Source organism: Takifugu rubripes, chromosome 19 (genome assembly GCF_901000725.2).
Source record: "Takifugu rubripes chromosome 19, fTakRub1.2, whole genome shotgun sequence".
Lineage (NCBI taxonomy): Eukaryota > Metazoa > Chordata > Actinopteri > Tetraodontiformes > Tetraodontidae > Takifugu > Takifugu rubripes.
The window spans coordinates 7,129,692-7,153,679 of NC_042303.1; the positions used below are offsets into that span (position 1 = coordinate 7,129,692).

The following is a 23,988-nucleotide window of genomic DNA, read 5'->3' on the forward strand; positions in this document are numbered from 1 at the left end:
TTACTCAACAGAAAACTATCTCAATGGAAGAAAATAAGAAGAGTCGTGCGTTAATTTCACGTAGAAGTAACACGAACAGAGTGTGTAACAAAATAAGAATATTGTTCACTTTTGGTTAAATTTGCTGATTTCTTAACTAGATTTTTCACAATGAAAATTGAAATTGAAAACTGGGAGAGAAGAAATGTGCAGATAAAGGAATATATAGGTGATTAAACATTTCTGGATTTCCAATGTATTGCAGGAGTTTGGGTTCTAGGTTGTGGAAGAACTCAGATGAAGAATTCTGCCTTCACATCAGTCTCTGTATCCCATATATCTCTCATCTGCAGGAAGTACCACTTTATTAAATGCACACAGAAAACACATGAACGAAGGTAAGTCTTCAATCACACACACAAGTGAAAGCAACCAAAAACAGCAAATAAACAGATCAACAACTGTTTATATTTTTATGGTTACACAGTATTTCTCCAGGCTTAAAAACTCAGACATAAACAGGCTCAAGACCGGTTCCTCCACAACTAGTTAGTGCCAGGAATGCCGACTGGCTGGTCGTACAGGCTGCAAAATGAGAATGCAGAATTACACAAACAGTGGAAGGTGTTTTTCTAAAGTGGAGGAATTGTGAAGCATGAAGAGCTGCACAGAAACAAAGAGGGTCTAAAATACTGTAGATGACATGAATGAGGGAGTTTTTTAAATTTTGAATATTTATACAGTACAAGTGGAATCTGTTTTTCAATTGTTGGTGATACAGAGAAACAGGAAATCTCTCTTTTAAATATAAATGGAAGAAGTCAGCGAAAACATTGAGTTTAAAACATTATTTGTAGTCAATGATCCTTCCTTTAACAAAACTGAGATCTCATGAAGCTCTCTACCACATTAATTTTTGTTTCCTTTTTTGGTATATTCTGCAAATTGTGTGACTGCCAACAATACAAATAACCAGACAGAAACTGGGGACAGGTGTGTAAGTTCTCTTTCATTTCAAACAAGGAAACTTAAATGGCTAATTTCAGTACAATAAAGGGACAACTGAAATGAAAACAAATACAGCAACGGGGAGGTTTCAGGAGATGTTACCTAAGGCAGAGCCATTCAGAGGAACTGGGATTGAAATTGCAAGGATCGTTGGTGGTTCCTGGGGAACAAGATTCTGCTGCAAAGGATTCCAGCACTGAACTGAGCTGGGAACAGGAAGATTCTCCAAGCCCCAGATAGTGACTCTCTACACAATAACCATGATTAACAGTTGAATACTTTTCATTCAGATTTGGACTGTTGTTGAGTTTCAGGATGTCAAGTGACTCAGGAGATGAGGGTACATCAACTACTATAAATGCTTGGATGGATCCAGGTATGAGCAGAGCAACTGGTGGTAACATCCAGACATCCCAGCCAAAAATGCAGGAACTCGCCAGATTGCATGATGAGTTTGCACGGTTAAGCGATGAAGCAAGGCTTTAGAGTGCTCTCACACTTTCCTCGTACCAAAAGAACACCAGGTTTCAGTGTTTAGTGGGGAGTCTGGTAAGGATGGAAGAACAGGAGTTTACTGATGTGGAAAGAGCATTAAGGTCAAGAGCAGTCTCAAAGAAAGCAGTGTGGCCATATATTGGCACTTTTACGCGGTCTGGCATTAGATGATGTACGGTTGGGTGGCGGAGCACTTAGTGGGACCAAATGTTCTATACTCCTACCTGAGAGATCCTGTTGGTGAAAAGTACAGTCCGACACAACTTTGGCAGCCCTTTTACAATCGTAAACAAATAGATGGTGAGGATCTTCAGGACTACTCACATGCGATGAGAAAACAATCCTGAAGGAACAGTTTATTGAGGGTCTAAGGGGTCCGGTGGTCTGTCGTGAGCTCCAGAAACTCCTGATTCCAGCCTTCTATAGAAGAGAAATTAAGCTCTCTTGTCAGCAAATCTGAGGTTTCAGTTATGAAGATTCCTCACAGTTCCATTGATGATAATGAGGAATCTACAGCACTGGACAGTATCCAAAGGGAAGTAGCTCAGCAGAAAAAACACCTAGCTGAGCTAACCTGTGCTGTGGGTAAAGTAAGCACAATTTAGCGACAACAGGTTATGGAACAGGGGTTTCTAATAGAACCCGAACACAGGCCATTTTACAGTGGTAAAATGGTCTAAAGGTTTTATTTACAGGGCAGGGGAGCAACACAAAAGCAGCCCTCCAGGACTGCCGAGCACCAGGGACCAGAAGCAGCCCTCCAGGGCAACAGGAAAGGCACAACCTGCTTAAATAGGCAGCAAGATGTAAATTGCCTACAGGTGCGCCTGCCTGCAGTGCCAGCTGCCACCAATTGTGCTCCACACCACCCCCTGCAGGACAAAGCCAGACACAACCCAGAACCCCAACACACCATGTACAAAGTCAAGGCTCAGGCCACAGCCAAAGTTCTCACCAGATGGCCAACCAATTTGTTTTAAGTCTTGTGCTAATTGACACATTGCAAGAAGGTGTCTGCAGGCCCAAGTAAGTCCAGGTTCTCTAACCTGTGGCCCCTTTGTAGATCAGGAAAACTTGAACCCTTTGTTGTCTTAAGCCAAACAAGTCCAGGGGAATCTTCTGGCTAATTTAAGGTGTCAAGTAAAACGATTGAGGGCAAACTCTGGAGAGTTGTGGTGCTGTGCCTTCTTTACACCTCTAGCCAGGTCAGCGCAATATCTGAGAAATTCTTTAAAGGACATTTGGCTGAGAAGTGGGAGAACATCCATCCGACATTTATGTGGTTAAAGATCACTGCAGCCAGTGGATTGGAACTGCCCTATATGGGTTATGTAGAACTAGTGTTACAACTTGCAGCCAAAATTGCAAAACTGAACTTGTGCACCAGGAGTTTGACCCCACCATAGGTGGGAAACTAGACTCGCGCTGGAAAGAGGTTTTTCAGCACCTTCATACAGTAAATGTAGCAGACAAACCCTATTTTGCTAGAATGGTGGGTAGGAATGTAGTACATTTACCTGCCTTGTCAGTTTCTACAGTCATGGACAAGGGCCTTCGAACAGTTGGGGAGAAAGGCTCCCTGCCCCCGTTGGAGCCTACAAGCTTATCTTTGCCAGCAGGGTTGGTTGTGTTGCGAACCTCCAATCTTTTTCCTGTCAAAGTGATTAATCTGTCCCATGAGGACATCTGGTTCAAGTCTTTGGGAATCACTTACTCGTGTGGAGGGGATTCAGAGTAACAAGACTGGTGAGGTGCAGTTTCTAAGAATTTCAGCAGACACAGGGGAAGTAAGCATTGATAGACATAAAGTAGAAACACCAAGTGTACAGTCAATTTTGGACCAGCTCAATGTTGGTGGTAACCAAGAACTGCAGAAACTGCTGGCTTCGCTAGTGGCTAAGTACTTATTTATTTTTGCTACAGAGGACAAGGATTTGGGTCAGATGGACAGAGTACAACATGAGACCCACTTTACCGATGATGTTCCTGTGATGTTCCAATAATACCCTACCAATACTGAGAAGTTAGGGAATACATTGGTAAATTACTGAGAAAAGGTGTGATCCAGGAGAGCGCTAGTCCTTATGCTTCCCCCATAGTGCTAGTGCATAAATCAGATGGTATACTAAGGCTTTGTGTTGACTACAGGAAGCTCAATACAAAGACTTGATGAGATGCTTTGAAAGTGATGAACGTTTTGATGCACTAAGAGGGGTGAAGTTCTTTTCCACCATAGACTTGGCAAGTTGACACCACCAAGTGGTGATCCATGAGAAAGACCGGCCAACAACTGCATTCACCACACCCTTTGGTTTGTCTATGTGAGAACGCCATTTGGGTTTTCCAAGTGAGATCTCTGCATAGACTGGACTTGTTTGGGGGTTTTCTTGACTACATTTCGCCTTCTCTTCAGAGGGCTTCTTCAGCTTGGAACTTAGGACTCAGAAACCACAAGAATATCATCTAAATAAACCGCAAGGATTTGGACAACCACATCGTTCATTATCACTTGAAGGCGCCTCCTGGGGAGAAGGCAAAACATCTTCAAGAAAACCCTAACAAGTCCGGTCGATCCAGAGCTCTTACTTGGATAACCATGACCTGGATGAATGAGAATCTACACAGACACCATTTGGGTTGTGTAATGCCCCGGCCACATTTTAAAGGCTCCTCCAATTGATAATGAACAATCTGGTAGAGTACTGCATATAACATTACACCACACTCATCCACTGGATGTGCACCATAATACTTTCTCTTTGGGATACAACCACATCTTCCAGTGGATGCTTTGTTAAGAAGAGAGTGTGAGTCCGATAGCAGATGGGATTGGTTGGTTGTTCACCAGGAGAGACTCAAACAGGCACATGAAAGGTCAAGAGAGTGGATGTGTTCCGTCCTTTGGTGGAGGTTGGTCAGTTGGTGTTTCTGAGATAGACCTGTGGGCAAAAATAAAATCCAGGATGGACTCCTAAAGTCTATAGAGTGATTGACATTCTTGGCACCACACACCATTGAACCAATAGACAGAGGTCCCTCTAAGAGGGTTCATAGGTCAGGATTGAGGCCATATGGGAGGCCAGTGACCAAGCCCAGAAAAAGAGTAACAGAAGTACATAGTGCACAGCCTGCAGTGAGTCTGTCAGATGAGACAACTGAGGCCGATTTGGTTGTCAAGTTATTCTGCCTCACAACGCAGAGTGAGCAGTCTGCCTGATGTCACCGATGGGGTTGGGTTGCCTGGGGTTATGGCCAGCAGTGAGTTTGACCGGGATAGTGAAGGGGCCATTAAAGATGCTCAGAGTGAAGAAATGGGTTCTGTGGTGTCCGACCTGTCTGGTATGCCAGACCAGGAAGGGTCTGCAGTTACACATCCAGTTTTGGGTGTAGCAGTGAAGCCGGCACCCGTGCCTCCAGTGGAGAAGTACAAGGGGCAACTGCTGAGTCTCACTCGGACCCGTTTCACTTACCAAAACCCACCTCTAATGCTGTCAATGTTAGCATTGACATGGTTCCTCAAGTCCTGACAAGCCTTAGTGCTGCCTTTCTAAAAAAACATAAGGCTTTGCAGAGAACATTTGCTGCTTCAGGAGTTGTGCAGGAGAGTCTGTAACTGGGTGGTGAAACCGTTCATAAAATACTGGGTTACTGGGCGGTGATGACAAAATGAGTCGCTACATGTCTGCTATGCGTTTCATGGGTGTTCGGAGTGACTGGTATAGGATTGGTGTGAGGGTATTCTCAAGTGTAGTGCTGCTGTAGCATTTTTGGTGGCCATCTGTGAGTGTGCAATGGCGTGTCCAATTGGGTGGCGGAGAAGAGACCTTAGCAACGGCCAATTAGCTCGACATTCATGTGTAGTTTCTTTCCCACTGCTGTGTTTTTTCTTTTTGGTTGTCTCTTTATTGTACTGAAATGCTCAATTTAAGTTCCTTTGTTTGAAGTAAATATAAATGAAAACTACACACCTGTCTCCAGTTATTAGTATTCTTGCTGGTCACATTAAAAAGACAATAAGACAATAAGACATAACCTCTGGCTTATCACAAAATAATGACTGAATTATGAAGTGGCATTATAAATTGTGAAAATAGATAAACAAGAGATTAGATTAGATTGTCCAGAAACGTTTGAACTCAATAATGATAACGTGTAATAGCCTGATGAGCCAACTGCACTAACAATAGCCTGCACAACAATGGTGAATAATTAACATCGGCTATAAACGAAGCGTGGCTCATGTGGGGGTGCGGGCAAGGATTCAGAACGGATCAAAAGAAAATCATTTTTTATTATCTTATGTCATCTGGCGCCCGTTTTGAGTCATTTCAGGATCCACTCCTTTTTTTTTTTTTTTTGCAACTGCAGCTCCTCGATCGTCGACCGGATCTGCGGGGATCAGCAAGAAGCAGCGCCCCCACATCTACAACCGCACTCGCCTTGTGCCACTCAAAGAGCGCGCATCATCATATTAGAATCGGGGGGGAATTAAACGAATCAAACAATGTCGAATGTGTGCGCAAATACGAGCGGTGTCGTCGGGGGTGGAAGAAGATGAGCCCCCTTTTTCCTGGCTGGAGGAGGCTGAGCTGCTCGCTGTGTGGGGGAGTGGGTCACATCCTGTGGCGCTTCCTGTGTTTGTAAACTAGACGGTCTCCAAAGCGTCGGGCCACACAAACCACAAGGTGGGTACGTGTAATTTCATAGAGCGGCGATCCTTTGTGAGCGTTCGGCCACGCATTCGCACGTTTATGGTATCGTGAACGGTAAACGTGCGTGTTCGATCTCCCGCAAGTGGATTTAGCAAAAATCTTACGGCGTCGGTGTTAGCCATTGCTAACTCGCTAGCTTCGTCTTCGGGAGGGGGAGGCACTTGGAACGACGGCCATCACGAATGTCTTTATCGCTAAATCTCGTATTGAACGACCACGGCCCGTTGTTAATAATGTTAAAATGGCGGAATTTTTAGTTTCCCCAGCTCTCAAAGGGGGTTCGTTAATGGAGCTCCTGTATTGAATCCTCGACTAGGTAGGCTTCAAATGTTAATTTTCCAACATTTCAGTGGGCGAGGGCGCCAGCGAGCACTTAGCTTGCTTGTGTTAGCATTTTTCCCCAGCACAAGCAAAACAAACGGTGTATTTGGTGGTTGCATTTAGACTGTTTAGCCCAAACATAGAAAAAAAATCAAACTCGAAATATTTGGCAATAATTGTGTATTTTGTATGGCCACCCGTTGCAAATAATCACATTAGCGTAGACATTTCCGAAGCGTTAGCCTCATGTAGCCTGCTAGGCTAACCGTGTATTATCGACACAATGTTAGCGGGTAACTCTTAACATAAAGCATTGCAGAGCTACATTTAATCTCAAATGTTATGGGGGCATTTTTTTCTGTGCTTAGGGTTAAACAAAGTATCATAAGCTAACGTCATAAGTGCAATTTTCCATCGTGGGCATTATGTGCACAAATACTCAGTAATTACACAGAATTCATCCGTTTATATTAGCATTGTGTTCGAGAAGAGCGCCTTTAAATGTGTCTGTACTGCTTTTGATTTGCATCATAAACAGGGATTTAATTGATTGAACTTATTCAGTTCTAGCTTTGTCATCTTTTAATTGTATTTGTGCACGTAAGTCCTTGGATCAGTTGTTGAAAACAGTTGGAAATAACTAAAAAAGACAAGTTGTCTAAAAAGAGTTTATGCAGATGCTCGTGTTTTATAATGTCTTTGAACAATATAGCAACAATATCTTTAATGTGAATCGTGAGATGAATGTTTTCTCATACTGGGGGGGGGGGGGGTTAATATTTTTTTCTTTTAAAGTCATTTGCCTTAATTATAGACTTCCCACAAACCTGCAGTGTAGCGTGCACGGGGAGGACATGTTCTCACAGTGGAAATCTAAAGTTTTATATTTGACTTTTTGACTCAAGACCAATTGTAAAAGCCGAAAGCACAAGATTAAATAGTTCAGTAAAGGGGGGACTAATATGTGAAAGCTCTGTATGCCGTTCTTTAAAATCACTACTCAGCCTTTAATATCTTTAGTAGTTCTTTGACTTATTAAATGACCCGATCATCTTGTGTTTCACTAAATAAAACATAGACTGTGTATAAATGAAGACAGGAAGCTAGGCTGTTCTTTAATGGTTGTTTTCTCCACATCCTCCTGTGTCTCAGTTTTAATGCTAGATGAGTGAGGTGGGTGTGGCTTCCCACCAGCCCGACCATCCTGATTGACGGATCTCTGGATGACCTTGTCCCCACCCCTGTCCCTGCGCTCACATACACCACAGCAATGTCACATCTGCCCAGCAGCTCAGTCCGCGACCATATGAAATGGGTTTGTTTTGAGAACTCCAAAGTGGTTACAAATAACATGAAATCTTATGTCACTCAGGATGTTGTCGTTGATACCTAGCTTAGCAGCTGCCGCGTCAGCGGCAATAGATTCAGATCATTTCAAAGTGGTTCCAAGTGACCGATTGAGTCCTCAACTGTTGCTCTTTGCTTCTTTTTTTTTTGCAGGCAGGGCTGCTTGGATGTGAAGCTGTTCTCTCCAGTATGGCCCTGATGCAGGCCAGCTCCATGGCTGCTCCGCCCAAAAAAATGATGACTCCTCTTGGCCACGGACCACCGCAGAGAGAGGGCCCGGACCGTGGTCCCCAGAGCCACATGATCCTCCCATCTGGAATGAGCTGTCCACCCCTGGTTAGAATTCACTGGGAATGGAATTGGGGCCGTTGTGTATATTTTCTCTCTTGTAAAATATAACAATCAATTGCCTTGACCTCGCTTGACAATTCTTAGAAGCAGAGGCGCACTTGTAGTTGCTCATCACCTGTTTTCACGATTTGTTCTGCAAACAGAACTGAAATCAGAAATTAACAGTCTTCCTCTCGCCCTGTAGCTTATCCGGAAGGAAGGTGAATTCCAAGCTCCCCGCCTGCTGGACGAGAAGGAGATGAAGGCCAACGAGGACATGCAGCAGAAAAAAAAGAACAGGAAATCAGTAACGCCCTGTAAAGTGAGAGAACAAGAGGGAAGGGGTGGGAAGGTCAGTGGCTGTGGTTGCCAAAAAGGGAACGGTCTCCGCGTTTTCATTTCTCCCCACATTAAAATCTGCCTCGAGCTGTTTGGACTCGGGTTTTGTAAAAGAGTTGAACTTTGCTCTTCACTTTTAGTGTCTGGCTTCAAGCTGTCCACTGTGTACTTTGTGTTTGTGTGGGGGTGGGGGGAATACTTCAGCAAAGATGGGGAGGGGGAGGAGGAGCAGGAGAGAGGAAGGAGGGGGAGGGGAGCAGGGTGCAACGGAGCACAATAACTGCAGTTGTGTGTTTATCGGGGGGCTGTAACATGAGGGCATTAGGCCATTAGAAGGACACGGAAGCCATTTTTCAAATTAAATATTTGTTATTTAATAAGAGGAATTAGCCAATTTTGCATTTCTTTCTAAAAACATACATATAATCTTGTTTTTTTAACAAAAAAAAAGAAAGGTGGAAAGTGTTTATTGTGGAAAACTTGCCCCCAACCTCGGTCATTTGAGCTTTTCTTTGAGTAATTGTCGAAATGAATCATTAAAATAATTTTCTTCGTTCTTAGGGCGCGGGAGACGAGAACGGTCCGTCGTCCAAGGTGCAGAAAAACTTTATCTGCGATCACTGTTATGGCGCTTTTAGGAGCGGCTACCACCTGAAGAGACACATCCTTATTCACACAGGTACGGGTCGCCCTCCCATCAGGTCCCCCTCAAGCCAAAACAGCTCTTGATGTCTGATTACACCAATCATTTGTTGCTAGGAGCCCTGAAAGTGTGAGTTTAGGAGTTTGCAGCAACTATAGTGCTTTGCAATGGCCTGCTTAAACGCAAGTTGTCTGGTTGTAGCTTTTGCCTCACAGCAAATTAGTGGAACCTGTGAGGACTTTAACTAAAACTGGTGCTCTTCGGTTTAGGGGAGAAGCCGTATGCTTGTGCCGTATGTGACATGAGGTTTATTCAGCGTTACCACCTGGAGAGACACAGCCTCATTCACACGGGTATGCGTCCTTTAACCGTACCCATATTTCCGAAAGTGGACTGCATTACAGAGACTCGCAGGGTTCATTTTTGTCTGTGGACAGTTAATTCCAACAAAGCCACCCCTTTTAGATTGGTTTATGTCAGTATTGGTTTCACACTAATAAGAGGGGGGGTGGGGGCAGAAGATGATGTCATAGTGTGGTCCAATGGTCCCGAGTCCACTATTAAAAAGTGTTGTTTTAACATATAGCATAATTTACTGCTTAATATACTGGTTTTTTTTTTCTCCTGTTTGGATATTTTAATATTTTGCTCAATTCGAGCTGTGTTTACGTCTTCGTCTCATCCGAGATGCTCAATTTAGGACATGTAAGCGTCCTGAAGGCTCGTGTTTTCACTTCCCCGAGATACACATGCTAACCTAGCAACACAAATCGCTCACAGTATTTACTATAATTTGTCTGAAATTGTGTTGAAGTTGAATATACATCTTGGGAAAATGGCACAAAGGGAAGCAGTTCTGTCGGGCTCGACCCCCCCCTCTCGTGGTTTCCCCCGCCGCCTCCCCATTTCCAAACGTTGCAAGCTCGGCGATGCAGCTGCCCACAAATGATCAGCAGCCTCCACTGGTAAACTGTTTGGCAAATTCTGCCAACATTCTGTTGACTGGAACCATAAAAGTACACGAGATGAGCACCTTTTCGCCAAAGGTGGTGTGAAACACAAGAACAACGATGCCATCTAGTCCCTACATGGGTGCAGTGCTGCAACAAGACAGAAGAAGCCAATGGAGAACTTAATTGGTTTATATTAAGACTTAATATTTGTGTTTTAGGACTTATCTTGCCATTGCCTAATAAACAACCACGAGCAACAATGCTCCAGTTGTGAGTTTACACATGCACTGTTTAGAAGGGGAGTGTCGGCCTCAGATGTCATCTCAGACATTTTTGCTCCTCCAGACTGAGCTGGGTGGGGCAAACACGGGGCATTCTCATAAATGTTTAACTATTGGGCAGTGACCTTGTTTCCTTGGGTAACTGCAGCTGTAGATTTGGAAAAGCTCTTGTCATCCTGCAGAGCTTCACCTTTACGCATTTGTAATCCACTGGGTGAAAATGTCGGGTGTACCAAGACTAAATCTGGTGCAAACAACCAGATATTTTCACATTTGGAATAAAAAAATCCAGATTAAACTGGTGTGAAGTGCATGGGTGAAAGAGCGCTGGGCACAGTCATGGTGGCGTGCTGGTGGAGCACTGACGTCTGGTCTTAGGTCGTGCTGCTGCTCTTCAGTTCACGCTTTAACGGCATTTTTGGGCGCTTCGTCTGGGTGGGATTTGACTTCAGAAAGTAGGAGTGTCCCTTTGTTACCTCGGCTCTTCTCTGGTTCTGCACACACACACGGGGACTTGACAGTAGCTGTAGCGGCAGAAGGATTCTGTGAGGGATTCTCCGGTTAACACGGGGGTGAACCGTGGCGTATATTTCAAAAAGGTGTGGTTTTGTTTTTTATATTCAGGCTGTACAGTAAAACGTAGCACCACGGCTGTTTTAGTTTCATTTTGTACAACGTTAGTGTATATTTATGCCGATTTCTGGATATAATTTAAAGGCCGCTTTTCAAAAAGACAAACAAAGTATCAGTTCTGCACCTGTAATGTGAATTATTGATGCTATATGGATCAGACTAAACCATTTTTGGTGGAACATTTGCTTTTGAAATTTGCCTGAAACCCTTTTGACCTTAAGAAATCGAATTATGCTGGTTTATGGCAAACATTCACATAGTGGTGAGTGCAAACTCTTTACAGAGTTACAGAGTTTTGGTTTTTTGATGGATGTCTGGATAAAGTGTGTGTATTTAGTAGTGTTATAATACAATGCAGGACTAAAGTACAAAGAAATGAACACTGCATGACACAACATTCAATGATCACACCCTTAACTGTACCATTTGTTTTAAAATGTAGTCATTTCTGTTTGAAAGACAGACACACCGGATTATGTTGTGCAGGCCTAATTTCATTCGACAGAAAATCAACTCTTAAACCTTCACCGGCTGCTGCGTTTTGTTAAGAATTAAGGGCAAAAGAAACAAGATTTTTTGATAGTGGACCTTAAAGTGGACTCAAACAGGTGGACCTAATAAATTTGAACGCTCTCAAAAACAGGCCATTAGACACTAGACCTTTTTGAAGTTGTGTGTGTTTTGTCCAGTTAAAACAGCTGCATGGACATCAGAACACTGTTCATTATTTCCTAAGTCAGAGACTTTAGTTCAAATACACCGTTCTGCATCCTTTCACACAACATTCTTTGTTTTTTGTTGTTTAAGAAGTATGCTGTGGGTAAGTCATCTTTCATTCTAATTGTTCAAAGCCAGTGAATACCAAAGAAATGATCACATGACAAATGAATTTGCCTCCAGTTGTACCTGCCTATGATATTTATTCCAGTATTATCCCATAGGCTTACGTAAGCAGTCGATCTGTTTCTGTTTTTCCTCATTTCACATTTTTAGGAATCCCCCCCTCCCAAATCTTTTTGTTCTCAGCTGTCTGATAGGCGTAATAGCTAATAATGTTATGTTCTGTGTGTGTAGGGGTGAAGCCATTTGCGTGTTCCATGTGTGACATGAGATTTTTCCAGCGTTACCACCTGGAGAGACACAAACTCACTCATACGGGTATGCGTCCATTCACCGTACCCTGTTCAAGTTAATCCAACTGTGAGATTCAGTGGTCTTGCAGATTGCTCATTGGGATTGTACACCTTGACTACTCGCTGCTTATTGACGATATTACATACAGCAATCATAGCCGCACACTCCCTGACAGCTGGTTCAACTCTTCAATTAATGGTGGAGGTCTACGGTCTGTAAAAGGCACGCTAGGATACAGTTAATATTCCATAAAGTGAGCCGAAATTTCAGCCTGTGTTAAATTGTAAACATATTCAACAGAATTTAGGAAAGGGCTTTTTTAATTTCCATGAAGTGATGGCTGTGTAAATACGCTAATGCCCATTTAATCGCCGTCTCAGATCTTTCTTTGCCACCTTGCTGCCTTTTATGTTGTTTCGAACACGCTTGGCTCATGTCTGGTCGCTGCACTTGTTTCCTAATGTTCTCCGGGTTCTGTCTACTTGACACATTGTGTTATTAGAAGTGTACCAAATGAACCCCATGCATGAAGCTTGATTGGAATGTGTCTGGAATGTCTGCCAGGTCCTGTGACTCATGCTTTCCTTTAATGCCTAAGGAAGGACATAGCTAATGTGTTGATACTCTGTGTATGTAGGGGTGAAGCCGTACGCTTGCTCCATGTGTGACATGAGGTTCTTCCAACGTTATCATCTGGCAAGACACAGCCTCACTCATACTGGTATGCGTCTGCTTATCATAGCTCATTAAGTAGTGTTGGTTCTGACATTTCAAAACAAACAGATGTGTGTAAAGCCGAGGGCACAAAGCAAAATGATCCCCTTCTTTTGGAAGGGTTTGAGGGTTAATATTTTTCTTGTGTTTCTAGCTTTTATATTTACATACTTGTTATGTGTGTGTAGGAGTGAAGCCATACGCTTGCTCCATGTGTGACATGAGATTTTTCCAACGTTACCACTTGGCGAGACACAGCCTCACTCACACGGGTATGGGTTCAAACTTCTTTGCTACATTAGAGCCCATTTACCCAGTTTAGAGAATTGTTTTGACGTGTTTTTAAAAAAAAATGCATACATGGCAAGTAAATTAAAGATTAAAAACCTAGTTGTCAGATTCAAACTTTCCACTTTAACTCAGGATCTATAACATATAGACTGACCTCGAAAGGTCCTATAGAAGTTTCCTGTGCATGTCAGCTACTGTCAGTATTCCTGCAGGCGTAACAAATAATTAATGTTATTTTAGTGTGCAGCACTTGGCATATCTGGATACATAATTGAATTGAGTGTGTCCTGTTGTGTTTTATACCAATAATTTTGGTCTGTGTGTGCAGGGGTGAAGCCATATGCTTGCTCTATGTGCGATATGAGATTTTTCCAGAGATACCACCTGGCACGACACACTCTCACCCACACGGGTATAAACTTTAATTATCCCTCTCACCCTACAGTCTCAGGGGTTTTAAATACATACTAACTCTGGAAATACCTTCAGACAAATCCAACTGTATTTTGTAAATATTCCTTTAAGGTGAAAGATTAAAAAGTTGTTTTTGCTTTCATTGGGGTTTATACCACAGTAGCTGTGATGACAACTGCATTAACTGACAAACTGCATGTAAATGATTTCTGCGAGGTTCATGATACATTTTTGTTAAAAGTTTGGTACTGTGTGCGTTTAGGGGTGAAGCCATACGCTTGCTCCATGTGTGACATGAGGTTCTTCCAGCGTTACCATTTGGCAAGACACACCCTCACTCATACTGGTATGCTTGACTTACTTGTTCATCTTTCATTATGAATAACCTATGAATTATTTAAATTTATAGGTTAAACAAATTAAAGTTCCATCCGTACACGGAGCGACAATTATACCATTTCCCTTCTAATGTGTAATGACACATATTAGGCTTTGTTGGAAAACTGTCCACTGAAAAAGTGACTCTGTCAGTTATATTTTTAGGGTGTGACCCTATTAATGGTACAATTGCATGAGTTTACTTTTATTGTTTAACGGCTGACACATTACACCAAGTTTGCAGATTAATTCCTGTAAAAATGGATGAAAATGACTCCAACCTTCAGTCTTGATTTATTGATGTGACCACCTGACTCTCGTAAAGCTTTTGGTGTAATGTCTCTGCAGTGTTTAATTATTCAGTGCTCACTTCATGGCCTCGCTCATTGTGTTGAAATCCATCTAACATTTCTGTCCTCCGTCAGGGGTGAAGCCGTATGCTTGTACCATGTGTGACATGAGGTTTATTCAACGTTACCAACTGGAGAGACACAGTCTCACTCACACAGGTACGTCACCCTCTTTCCCAAGCTTTAATCGTGCTTCCCCTGACTTCCATCACGCTGCATGCGCTACATATTATTGGTTACATGGCTGCTTCAACCTCAAGTCTGGGTCGCTTTCTGTCGCTAGATTGACACGCGCTAATGTTTCATGCATCTGCAGGGAGCTTCATAAACTCTTCCATACAGTAGTTGCATCTGTACTTTGTGTATGAAATGACATGATGATCGAACCAACAGGCCAACATCGCTGTTTGGTTTTTAGCTGTATTTAACAGTTTCTTCGCTTAAATAGTCCATTCTGACCCCGATAATAGACTGATGCATTTGCATCAGCGATCCGCAACAGCGGCAGAGCCGATTCTCTCCCGTTTGAATCCATGCGCGTGTGAACGCGGGCTGAGCATCTGTTGCGTTCCGAGACTCCGGAGCACGACACAGTGCAGCGTTCGTGGGGCAGGAAGTTGCGAATTTGTGAAAAATCCAGTAAATTTTCAAATTAAAAAGAATAAAAATATACCCAGTACACAATAAATCATCTAACTATTCGACATTTGAGGGGAAATGATGGATTTCGCAGAACAGAGGCACACAACTCTGAATAAAAACCACAGTAGAGCCTCTAGTCGGGAAAAACTATTTTAGTTGTCTTTTAATTGGCTCATTTGATTCACTATAAAAAACTATCTTGTATTCTTACCTGAAGTCCTCAATTTTAGGTGCCGGCGTAGTGGATATGTAACTCGGCCGTTCTGCAATACAAATGCAAGCGGTGTGTTATCAGGGTGAGATTTATTTATCCACCTAGGTAGATTATATTTAACTAATCAGCAGTGGCCATATTTAGGGTTTGGAGGTAATGATGGAAATGAAACTGAGGTCATAAGTTGACTTATTTGATATAATTAAAGAACAATTCTCAATGTAGTAGTAGTACGAGAAGAGTGTCTATATTTGTAAAACCCCACATTTCCTTGTCTATTACCAGTTAACCCCCCCCCCAGTCAGAAAATGCTGAAAGTGAAAACTGCCTCATTGAAAATTACATTACAAAAATTCCCCCCCTAGTTGATTAAATCCCATCATATTAGCTTCTGAGCATCTGAGGGGCAAACTATTTATTTACTTGATTTTTGTTCAGTTTTTCTTTTCTGTGCTTATTGAGCATAATTAAATGCTACAATCTCTGCATTTTATTGTGCACTATTTTCACTAAATGTCGTCTGCACCACACGTTAATTCAGATAAAGTTTTGCCTCTTGGCCGATCTTAACACGGCGTAAGTTATAGAGAGACAGCCCCTGTACCTCCATAGAGGAGCATCACTGACCCTCTTTTGGGTCTCCCAGCTGACACCACACTGACCTCAGTGGGAATACAAACAGTAACAAAAACGGGAGGAGATTCACGTTGGTGGCAGTCTGTGGGGGTGCATCAAGCTTGTCTATTACCACTTAACCCCCCCCCCCCCCCCCCAGAAAATGCTGAAAGTAAAAACTGCCTCATTGAAAACTACATTACAAACATTAGGGGCTGCCATGTCAGCTGGTGTGTTAATACCAGATCAATATTAGATTTTAATATGCCAGACCGTGTGTTGGTCCAGTACCAGGGGGGGTAAACTGACCTGTGAGGGGGCTCACTTGATGTGATTGAATTCATTGTGTCATTTCACATTCAAAGTAATGGCAATGAAACAACTGATTGCTGAATGCTGCTGTTTCACTGTTCACTGTTTACGACCTGCGAACAGGTTTTTAGAGAGGTGGAATATTGCGGCTTGACTTTACAGAATAGGTTTTATACGTGGAATGGTCCGAGTTAAATCACAGGTTAGGTCCTGTGAGGTTTTCTGGACCATTTCTGTGACAGTCGATATCTTGTAGTTGCTCTGCAAAGGAAATGTCTTAAAGCTGGAGTGCGGGACTTTGGCAATTACAACATCTGTTCCATTGAAACCCTTATAAAAACCGGAATTCACACTATTTTAATAAATTAATCACCACCTTATGAAGCGCTTTGCATTTCACAGGATGGTGGGATTTTAAATCTCTGGATTGTAAAGACATCTTTGCTGTATTGACAGTAGGGACACATTTTAAGCTCTGATTCGAGTCAAAACGGGGTGGAACAAGAGCTCATTATCATTGCAGGGCCAAACAGCATCCCAGAAATGTTTCTGATGCTCCAGATTAAGACGACCCGGTGCTCACTGGAATCATATCAGAACCGCCACTGTCGGAAGATGAGGAATAAAGTTCCGCACTACAGGTTTAATGTGCTGTGCATAGTTGTTTCCCAACTGCCTAAAAGCTTTCAAACTCTATGATCAGCGTCCCAAAACTCGAAACCTTTTTGACCTGTTGCCAAAAATCTGAAAATAGAATGTTGGAAAAAGTTGCTGCACAAGTTGGAATTGGGTGTTTTTTTTATTTGAAATTTTCTCTGTAATTTCAACTTTTTATTAGGCTTTTTCAAGCGTTCCGGACCGCCGCTGCACTCAAAGCGCTGATAATTGCCACCAAACTTTACTAACCAATCAGTAAAGTTTCATGTTGATCGTTTTCGGCAGTTGAATGTTTTCATGCTAAAGTTGGTACTCTGTGTGTGTAGGGGTGAAGCCGTACGCTTGCACCATGTGTGACAAGAGGTTTTTTCAGCGCTACCACCTGGCGAGACACAGCCTCACTCATATGGGTATGCGGCAGCTGAACGTAACCTAGTCATAAGATTAGGTTACTGAAATACCTATGTTCTTCATCTATTCCTAAATATTTGTACTTATGCGCAAATTGTAGCCTCAAAGACCTGATGAGAACATGAGTTGTGCTGTGTAAATGGAGTTTAGACCTGAATAGGATCATATCATATCGTACTGTCCCTTGTCTGTAATTTCAGGGTTTAACATTGGTTATTAACCACCCATATCGTGGAGCGATACACACTCTAATGTCGGACTTTCTATTTCCTGTTGGTGGCACAGAGAAAAAAGTAATTCTCTTGATGCTCTGCGTTTAGGTGTGAAACCTTTTGCTTGTTCCATGTGTGACATGAAGTTTTTTCAGCGTTACCACCTGGCGAGACACAGCCTCACTCATACGGGTATGGGTTAGCACACGTGCCCATGACATCCAGTGTTAGAGATCAGTCTGCACGTTTCATTGAGTGGTTTCATTCACAGGAATGTCAGAGTGAGTTCATAACCAGGTTTCCAGGTCTGTTGATGACAAATATCACAGTCTTGACTGGTTGGGGACACACCAAGGCCGTGACAGACGGCTTGCTGTAACGGCTCCCAAAAACCAACCGCTAAACCAAGGCCCTAGCGCTCAAACAGCGCGAACCAACAGGGGCCGCTATTTGGTCTAGACGTAAATGATAGCAGGGAAACCATAAACCAGGCGGTGATTTTTCACTGGCGCCAAAACTGGGGCTCACTGTTCTCACACCAGCAGCTGGATCCGTCAGACGGACGTGGCTGCGGGTCAGCTGACCGTCAGCTTGGTGTGTACCGGCCCCAAGTCACCTTTTTGTGGCCTTTGTTTTTATTAGCTAGCTTATCAACTCCTAAACAATAGAAATGTGCTCTTTAATAGAATTGACATTTGTGTGGTTAATAACCAATAGTGCAAATATTGAACAAAGTTACATTGTAAAACTAGCAAATGAGGCAAAGTATGACAATATTGCTACTTTGCATTTAGGTGTGAAACCTTATGCTTGCACCATGTGTGACAAGAGGTTTTTCCAACGCTACCACCTGGCGAGACACGGCCTCACTCATATGGGTATGCGTCCGCCCACCTTACCCATGTCACTGAGACCAGACTATCACGATGATTTTAGAAACACAAACCAGTCGTCTGAGGCATATGGTCGTGCTCTTTTCATGATGGAAAGTCTCTCAACTGTGTGTAGATACAATGCATAGTGCTAGGAGACACAGGACTGGGACATCATCAGCTCATGTGATGTGTGAAGTTGGGGATTGGACAATTATTCCAGGCAGCTTGATGCATTCTTGATTGGATCCTGTGAAATTCTAAACTTTGAGACCAATCCAGTGGTTAACGACCCATCAATTCTGCATAGATGTTTCCAGTGTGTTGTTATTGATGGATTTTGAACACACGATACAATCTGAAAGTAATGCCACGATGCTCTGCATTTAGGTGTGAAACCTTTTGCTTGCACCATGTGTGACATGAGGTTTTCTCAGCGTTATCACCTGGCGAGACACAGCCTCACTCATACGGGTATGGGTCCGCACACCTGCCCTTCTCACATGTGACCTCGTCACTAACATCACACTTTACAGCACAACGAGCTTGTTTATGTTCAGATAGCAACGATTGGATCCGTGCATACGTCAAATCAGTACGTTTATCATCGGCAAACCATTATTACCATGGATGCAGCTAAAACATTGAGTTTTGTAGCCATACATTGGAACCGTTCGGCATATTGTTTGTGCATGAGTTGGAAAATGTGTGTTTAATAACCAATAGTTAAGTCATTTATCTGTAAAGAATGAAACCTGAGGTAATGTACTATTGCTACTCTGCGTTTAGGTGTGAAACCTTATGCTTGCACCATGTGCGACAAGAGGTTTTTCCAACGCTACCACCTGGCGAGACACAGCCTCACTCACATGGGTATGGGTCCGCCCACCTTCCCCTTAACACAGAGATCCCACCGTTTACACGAGATGCAGGGTTGCCGTCTGAGACGAGGGTCAAAGTTACCGGACCGCGACATCATCAGCTCATGTGATGTGTTTGAAATTTGACGCAGTTGAAGCATTCTGATTTGGATTCGGAGAAAGGCGGGAAACTCCTGAAACTTGCTTGTCAGAAAATTTTTCCACAGCCAGCGAAAGGTGGTTAACAGCCCATCAATTGTAATCCATAGTTATTCTGACTGCTGATTGATGGATTATGGCAGAGAAATGTAAAGGTCCTGAATGTCGGCGTCGCCACCTGACCAGGCACCATCAATAATCCCGGTCATGGTGGGCTCGTCTTTATCTTTTTCTGTTTCTGTCAATCAATAAAAGCTGATGAGGCCCATACTTAATATGAGTAATAAAAGTTTCAACGTAGAACCAAATATTGATCTTATATCCTGTTTGTATTTTGTAAATATATTTGGTATAATTGATTGTTATCGAGACTCTAATGGTGATTAAAGGCTTATCTTATCCAACAAATGCTACACTACAGCTTTTCTTAGTTTTACTTTAAAACCATTTAATTTAATAGCATCAAATTGTTTATAATGTAAAATCCTTGTTAGTTGCATGCCTCCACATTAAAAAAAAAGTTATACCCATCAAACGTATACCCTTTTATTAGCGGTAAAAGATATTTTTCTGATTTTAAAACTGTAAAGGGGCTTATGCATTTAACACCTGCGGGACATTTGTCTTGGAGGAAAAATTCTTTTACAACAAGGAGGGAATAGTCTAAAGCAAACTGGAGCATGTGAGGTACATTTTCTCCACGTATGGACGAGACTTCAAAGAAAAGGGTAGTGTATGTAGTCCAATGTATATGTGCATGTTTACAGTTTCACCATTAAAAAGCCAAGTGATGCTTCTAAAAACTGATTGGAGGGGTTTTAGCCATAAGGTTGTGTTGGCGGTGATGTCCAAACAGCGCGCACTAAAGACCTGGACACTTGATGCACATTGTGTAGAATCTCCAAATGACATTTCAAAATAGATTTACATATATATGATGCAGAAGATTCAGAATGTAGCTTTCGTAGAACAGTGTTAGATGTTCAGTCGTGTCAGTCTCCCAACCGGAAAACCTCTGCCAGTATTTTAGCTTTAGCCTAGTTTGAGTTTAACAGTTTTGTGTGTGTGTGTGTGTGTTGCACTTGTGGGTCGTAGGGCTAATGCATTGCTCTGTGTGTATAGGAGTGAAGCCATATGCTTGTTCCATGTGTGACATGAGGTTTATTCAGCGTAACCAGCTGGAGAGACACAGCCTCACTCATACGGGTATGGGTTCCCGTTTTTGCATCACAGCAGGCTCACAGCAAACTCAGACCGTCCAACCATTTGATGGGGTGTTGAACCAGCTTCAAAATTCTCCCCCCACCCTTGACTTTTGGGGGCGGCTACTTTGCACGAAAATGCTAAATTCCCGATCTACACATAATGAGTTGATGAAAAAGGCCTTTTAGACTGTTCAGATGACACACTGTTAATTTATCACTAGGGGAGGATTTTTGTAAGTATCTCAGTTGTGTAGATTCACCTGGACTAATTGCACAAACTTTGATTTAAATGAGGTGCCAAAACTGATGCATTGACTCTGTATTTGTGTGCTCTTTTAGGAGAGAAGCCATTTGCTTGCGACATGTGTGATATGAGGTTTATTCAGCGCTACCACCTGGAGAGACACAAGCGTGTCCACAGTGGGGAGAAGCCGTACCAGTGTGAGCGGTGCCAGCAGGTACGGCTGGATCCAACCTTTCTGAACGCTCCCAGTCTTTCTTCACCCCCCCCCCCCCGATCGTTTGATTGAACAGAACCTTCTGCCTTCTTGTTTTGAAGAACTTCTCGCGGACAGACCGGCTGCTGCGGCATCGGCGACTGTGCCAAGGTCGGAACGTTGCCAAAGTGGAGAACCAGCCGTGCTGCGACCCGCGCCCGTACCCGCAAGAACCCCCGCCGGCACCCCCGACCTGGAGCCCCCTGCATCCTCCTCCGGGCCGGCTGGCTGTCTGACATTCCGCCTTCTCGACATCCCCAATGCCCCCAGAGACGGATCAAGCCACAGGGTCTCTTCCTCGCAGCTCTGTGCTGTTCGACACCGCACTCGGGCAGGCGCTGATCTTGCAGCTGCAGTCTTGGGATTACTAACGACAGAGGGACGGTCGCATTTTCGTTTGTTTAAATCTCTCTCTCTTTTTTTTTTTACTGTGTTTCATTTCCCCCCCGGGTTTTTTTAATGACCAGACTCTTCTGCGTGGAACAGTGGTCCGTTTTTCTACTCAAACTGTTGATTTGTTGTTTCCTCAGCTTTTTTTTTTATTTTATTCAGCTATATTTGGATTTGAAGGTACTTGGAAAGGTCAGGATTTGCAACAAAGTGGGATAGTGTGGTTGGATGACCTATATGAGCGTCGGATTGATACTTTTTGGCCCATTTTGAATCAAAGGTGTTATCATTTGTGTGAAAATTTAAGTTGGAGGTGGGAAAACAGAACTCCTTAAAGCAGGAAAGCACTCCTGACGCTTTGTGTAGATGGGATTCTCCTCCAGGTTTACCATGAAATGAACGGTCTTAAGGGTTCTTCTTGACTTTTCCAGTATAAGAGATACAAGTTTCAATCATTTTGTGTAAATATTTAGACTTTTTTTTTTTTATTTCGCTACAAGACTTAAGTGATAATTTTTTAAATGCACAAAGGGCCTGAAGTAAATCGGTTCATATATGTTCTTTTACCATGATCCTAAGGAAACCTGTGTTACAGAAAAAAAAGAAACAGTGTTTTGAGTTGTAATCCAGGATTTTTTTTTTTTTTAAATTTTTCGGAAAAAAAAATGCAAGGACAACCTAGGGGAAGAACTGAGTTATGACCTCACATCTGCTCTGTGGGCTCGTCCTGGTGTGTAGATGGAACAGGTTGACCTCTTGATGTCCCATTATGTTTGTACAGATTCTCACATTGTGAGACACGCGGGGGGGTGAACAAAAATCTTGTGGCCTTAGTTTCTTTCTTTCCTTTTGCATTTTTTTCTCAGATGTTTATCCTGGCAGATCCGCCGTATTCCCTGACGAGGCAGCCCTCCATCTGTCTGCTGCCAGGGTTACACACACAAAAAAAAGAAACCGACGGCTTTAGTGAAGCTAAAATCCATTTTCCTGTCGAAGTCGTCTCGGCGGCGAATATTTTGGACACCGTTACTGACAGTTTAAGGCAACTCGAGCTGCCCTCCCGAGCTCGAAGGTTGAAGTCGGACACCAACGGCCGTCTCCCAACGCGGCGCTCTGGCGGGTCGGCTGAACGGACACTCACTTAATTCTAGTACACACTAACAGTTGCCTTTTTGTCCCAATATTATGTGGTTGGTGTGTTCTAATGGATGTCTGTCGTGTCATTGGGTTTAGCCTTAAATAAGTGCGGATACACATAATCGTAGTACTACCTGCTATTGTAACATGCGATTTCTTTGACCTACGGTCGTGCTGTGTGGAATGATTTGACCGTGAGAGATCAAGTCCACTGTCAGAAACATTTCTCAGACTTGCATCCGGGCGTGACCGCAGAGTGGGTTTTTAATCCGTAAAAGGTCCGTCGACAGATTCCAGACGGATCTGTCCGTATGAAGAGGTGCCGGCAGAAAGCGCCCAGGGCGCCTCGATTCAAGAGCTTCACTTTGCCTCTTTTTAAAGGACAAAACGGCTCATTCGGCTGAAAATTATTGGATTTTTTTTTATTTCTCTTCTGTTGTTTTCGGATGCTTTGGTAAAATGTTACAGTTCTCAAAGTGTTTTTAGGATCCATGGTTAGATCATGTAAAATTTGGCAGCATCAAAGAGTCCAAGTTTGAGAAATGCAGTCATGTGACGGCTTATTGGGTATCTGGAAGGGAAACGCTGGCGAGTATGTAGTGAACTGGCTAAAGGGCAATAGGATTCTAATGTTGACCTTTGTTAATACATTTTTGTCATTTGTTTTTTAGTATTCTTAATCTCGTTAAAATGCAATAGCATCGCCGAGTGTCGGATAACTTGTTTATAAGTTTGAGGGTTTTTTTCCCGAGATTTTCTCGTCGCGTTTTGATGATTGTTTCAATGAACTTTTTTTTTTTATTCTGATGAAATTGTAAACACTGGAGTGAAAGGAAAAAAAAAAACAAACCATGAGATTTTTTTTCCCTTCAGACTGAAGTAGACTTTAGGTTTTAGTCTAAGCCTGATTCTCCTCAACTCGGCACAGAAGGTGGACAGAACATTTTGGATCAGTACAGCGGGGAGCCCAGTATGGATGGTAATTAGAGGTGGTAACGCCACAAGAAAATGTTTTCTTTCTTCTACAAAGTCCCTGGTATTTGTAGTAAATTATATTGATAATGTTATTAGATGAACAACAGCAGCAGTAGGTATCACAGATTAGTTGTTTTCTTTATTAGTCTTGCATGCAGAGTTATGGTCCTCAGTTAAAATAGGATCTTGATATTGATTATTTTGTGTAGGAAAATGAGTGCGTAAGAATAACTTCCTAAAAACAAAAAAAAAAAACCATGTTACAATGATTATTGTAAAATGGGGTAACTAATATGTACCCTTGTGATCCAATTAGTTTCAAGTATATAAAAATCAGAGGAGAGGCTTCATACTATTATGATAAATAAAGAATTTGTAAAGGAATTTGTACCCTCCATTTTGTTTTTTCAGATTATTTCAAACGACTGGGCTGTTTAATAAAATCATTCGGAACAAGGTGAACAACTAGTCATTAAGTTTTTCCTTCCAGTAACTACCGGTTGCAGAA

The 23,988-nt window shown here is 42.7% G+C and overlaps 1 protein-coding gene and 1 long non-coding RNA gene across 40 annotated transcripts; one reads left to right on the plus strand and one right to left on the minus strand.

The window, feature by feature from the left end:
* Positions 1-301: 301 nt before the first annotated feature.
* LOC105417807 (uncharacterized) lies at positions 302-2,235 on the minus strand. Its single transcript, XR_965317.2, has 4 exons — positions 2,176-2,235; positions 1,968-2,061; positions 1,807-1,902; positions 302-1,533 (listed from the first exon to the last, which is right to left on the minus strand). It is a non-coding gene; the product is annotated as an uncharacterized lncRNA (long non-coding RNA).
* A 3,609-nt stretch (positions 2,236-5,844) lies between these two features.
* On the plus strand, positions 5,845-23,939 carry znf740a (zinc finger protein 740a). 39 transcript variants are annotated; one of them, XM_029826128.1, is made up of 20 exons: positions 5,847-6,171; positions 7,668-7,830; positions 8,016-8,198; positions 8,398-8,544; positions 9,093-9,210; positions 9,444-9,527; positions 12,116-12,199; positions 12,813-12,896; positions 13,078-13,161; positions 13,509-13,592; positions 13,857-13,940; positions 14,398-14,481; positions 17,089-17,172; positions 17,494-17,577; positions 18,180-18,263; positions 18,648-18,731; positions 19,047-19,130; positions 20,399-20,482; positions 20,821-20,939; positions 21,041-23,939. In XM_029826128.1, exons 2-20 carry the CDS (start codon positions 7,786-7,788, stop codon positions 21,212-21,214), a joined length of 1,878 nt encoding a protein of 625 aa, XP_029681988.1. In that variant the 5' UTR covers positions 5,847-6,171; positions 7,668-7,785; the 3' UTR covers positions 21,215-23,939. The 39 variants fall into 39 exon arrangements, with proteins under 39 accessions (XP_029681989.1, XP_029681990.1, XP_011612022.1 ...); XM_011613710.2 differs by having other exon boundaries at positions 5,847-6,167; XM_011613713.2 differs by having other exon boundaries at positions 5,847-6,167; positions 8,398-8,514.
* Positions 23,940-23,988: the final 49 nt, after the last annotated feature.

Bases quoted from the DNA above. Each gene is read 5' to 3' on its own strand.
- znf740a (XM_029826128.1), top strand. From the start codon at position 7,786: ATGTCACATCTGCCCAGCAGCTCAGTCCGCGACCATATGAAATGG. The intron at 8,199-8,397 runs GTTAGAATTCAC...CTCGCCCTGTAG, and splicing joins GAATGAGCTGTCCACCCCTG to CTTATCCGGAAGGAAGGTGA. The intron at 13,162-13,508 runs GTATGGGTTCAA...CTGTGTGTGCAG, and splicing joins ACACAGCCTCACTCACACGG to GGGTGAAGCCATATGCTTGC.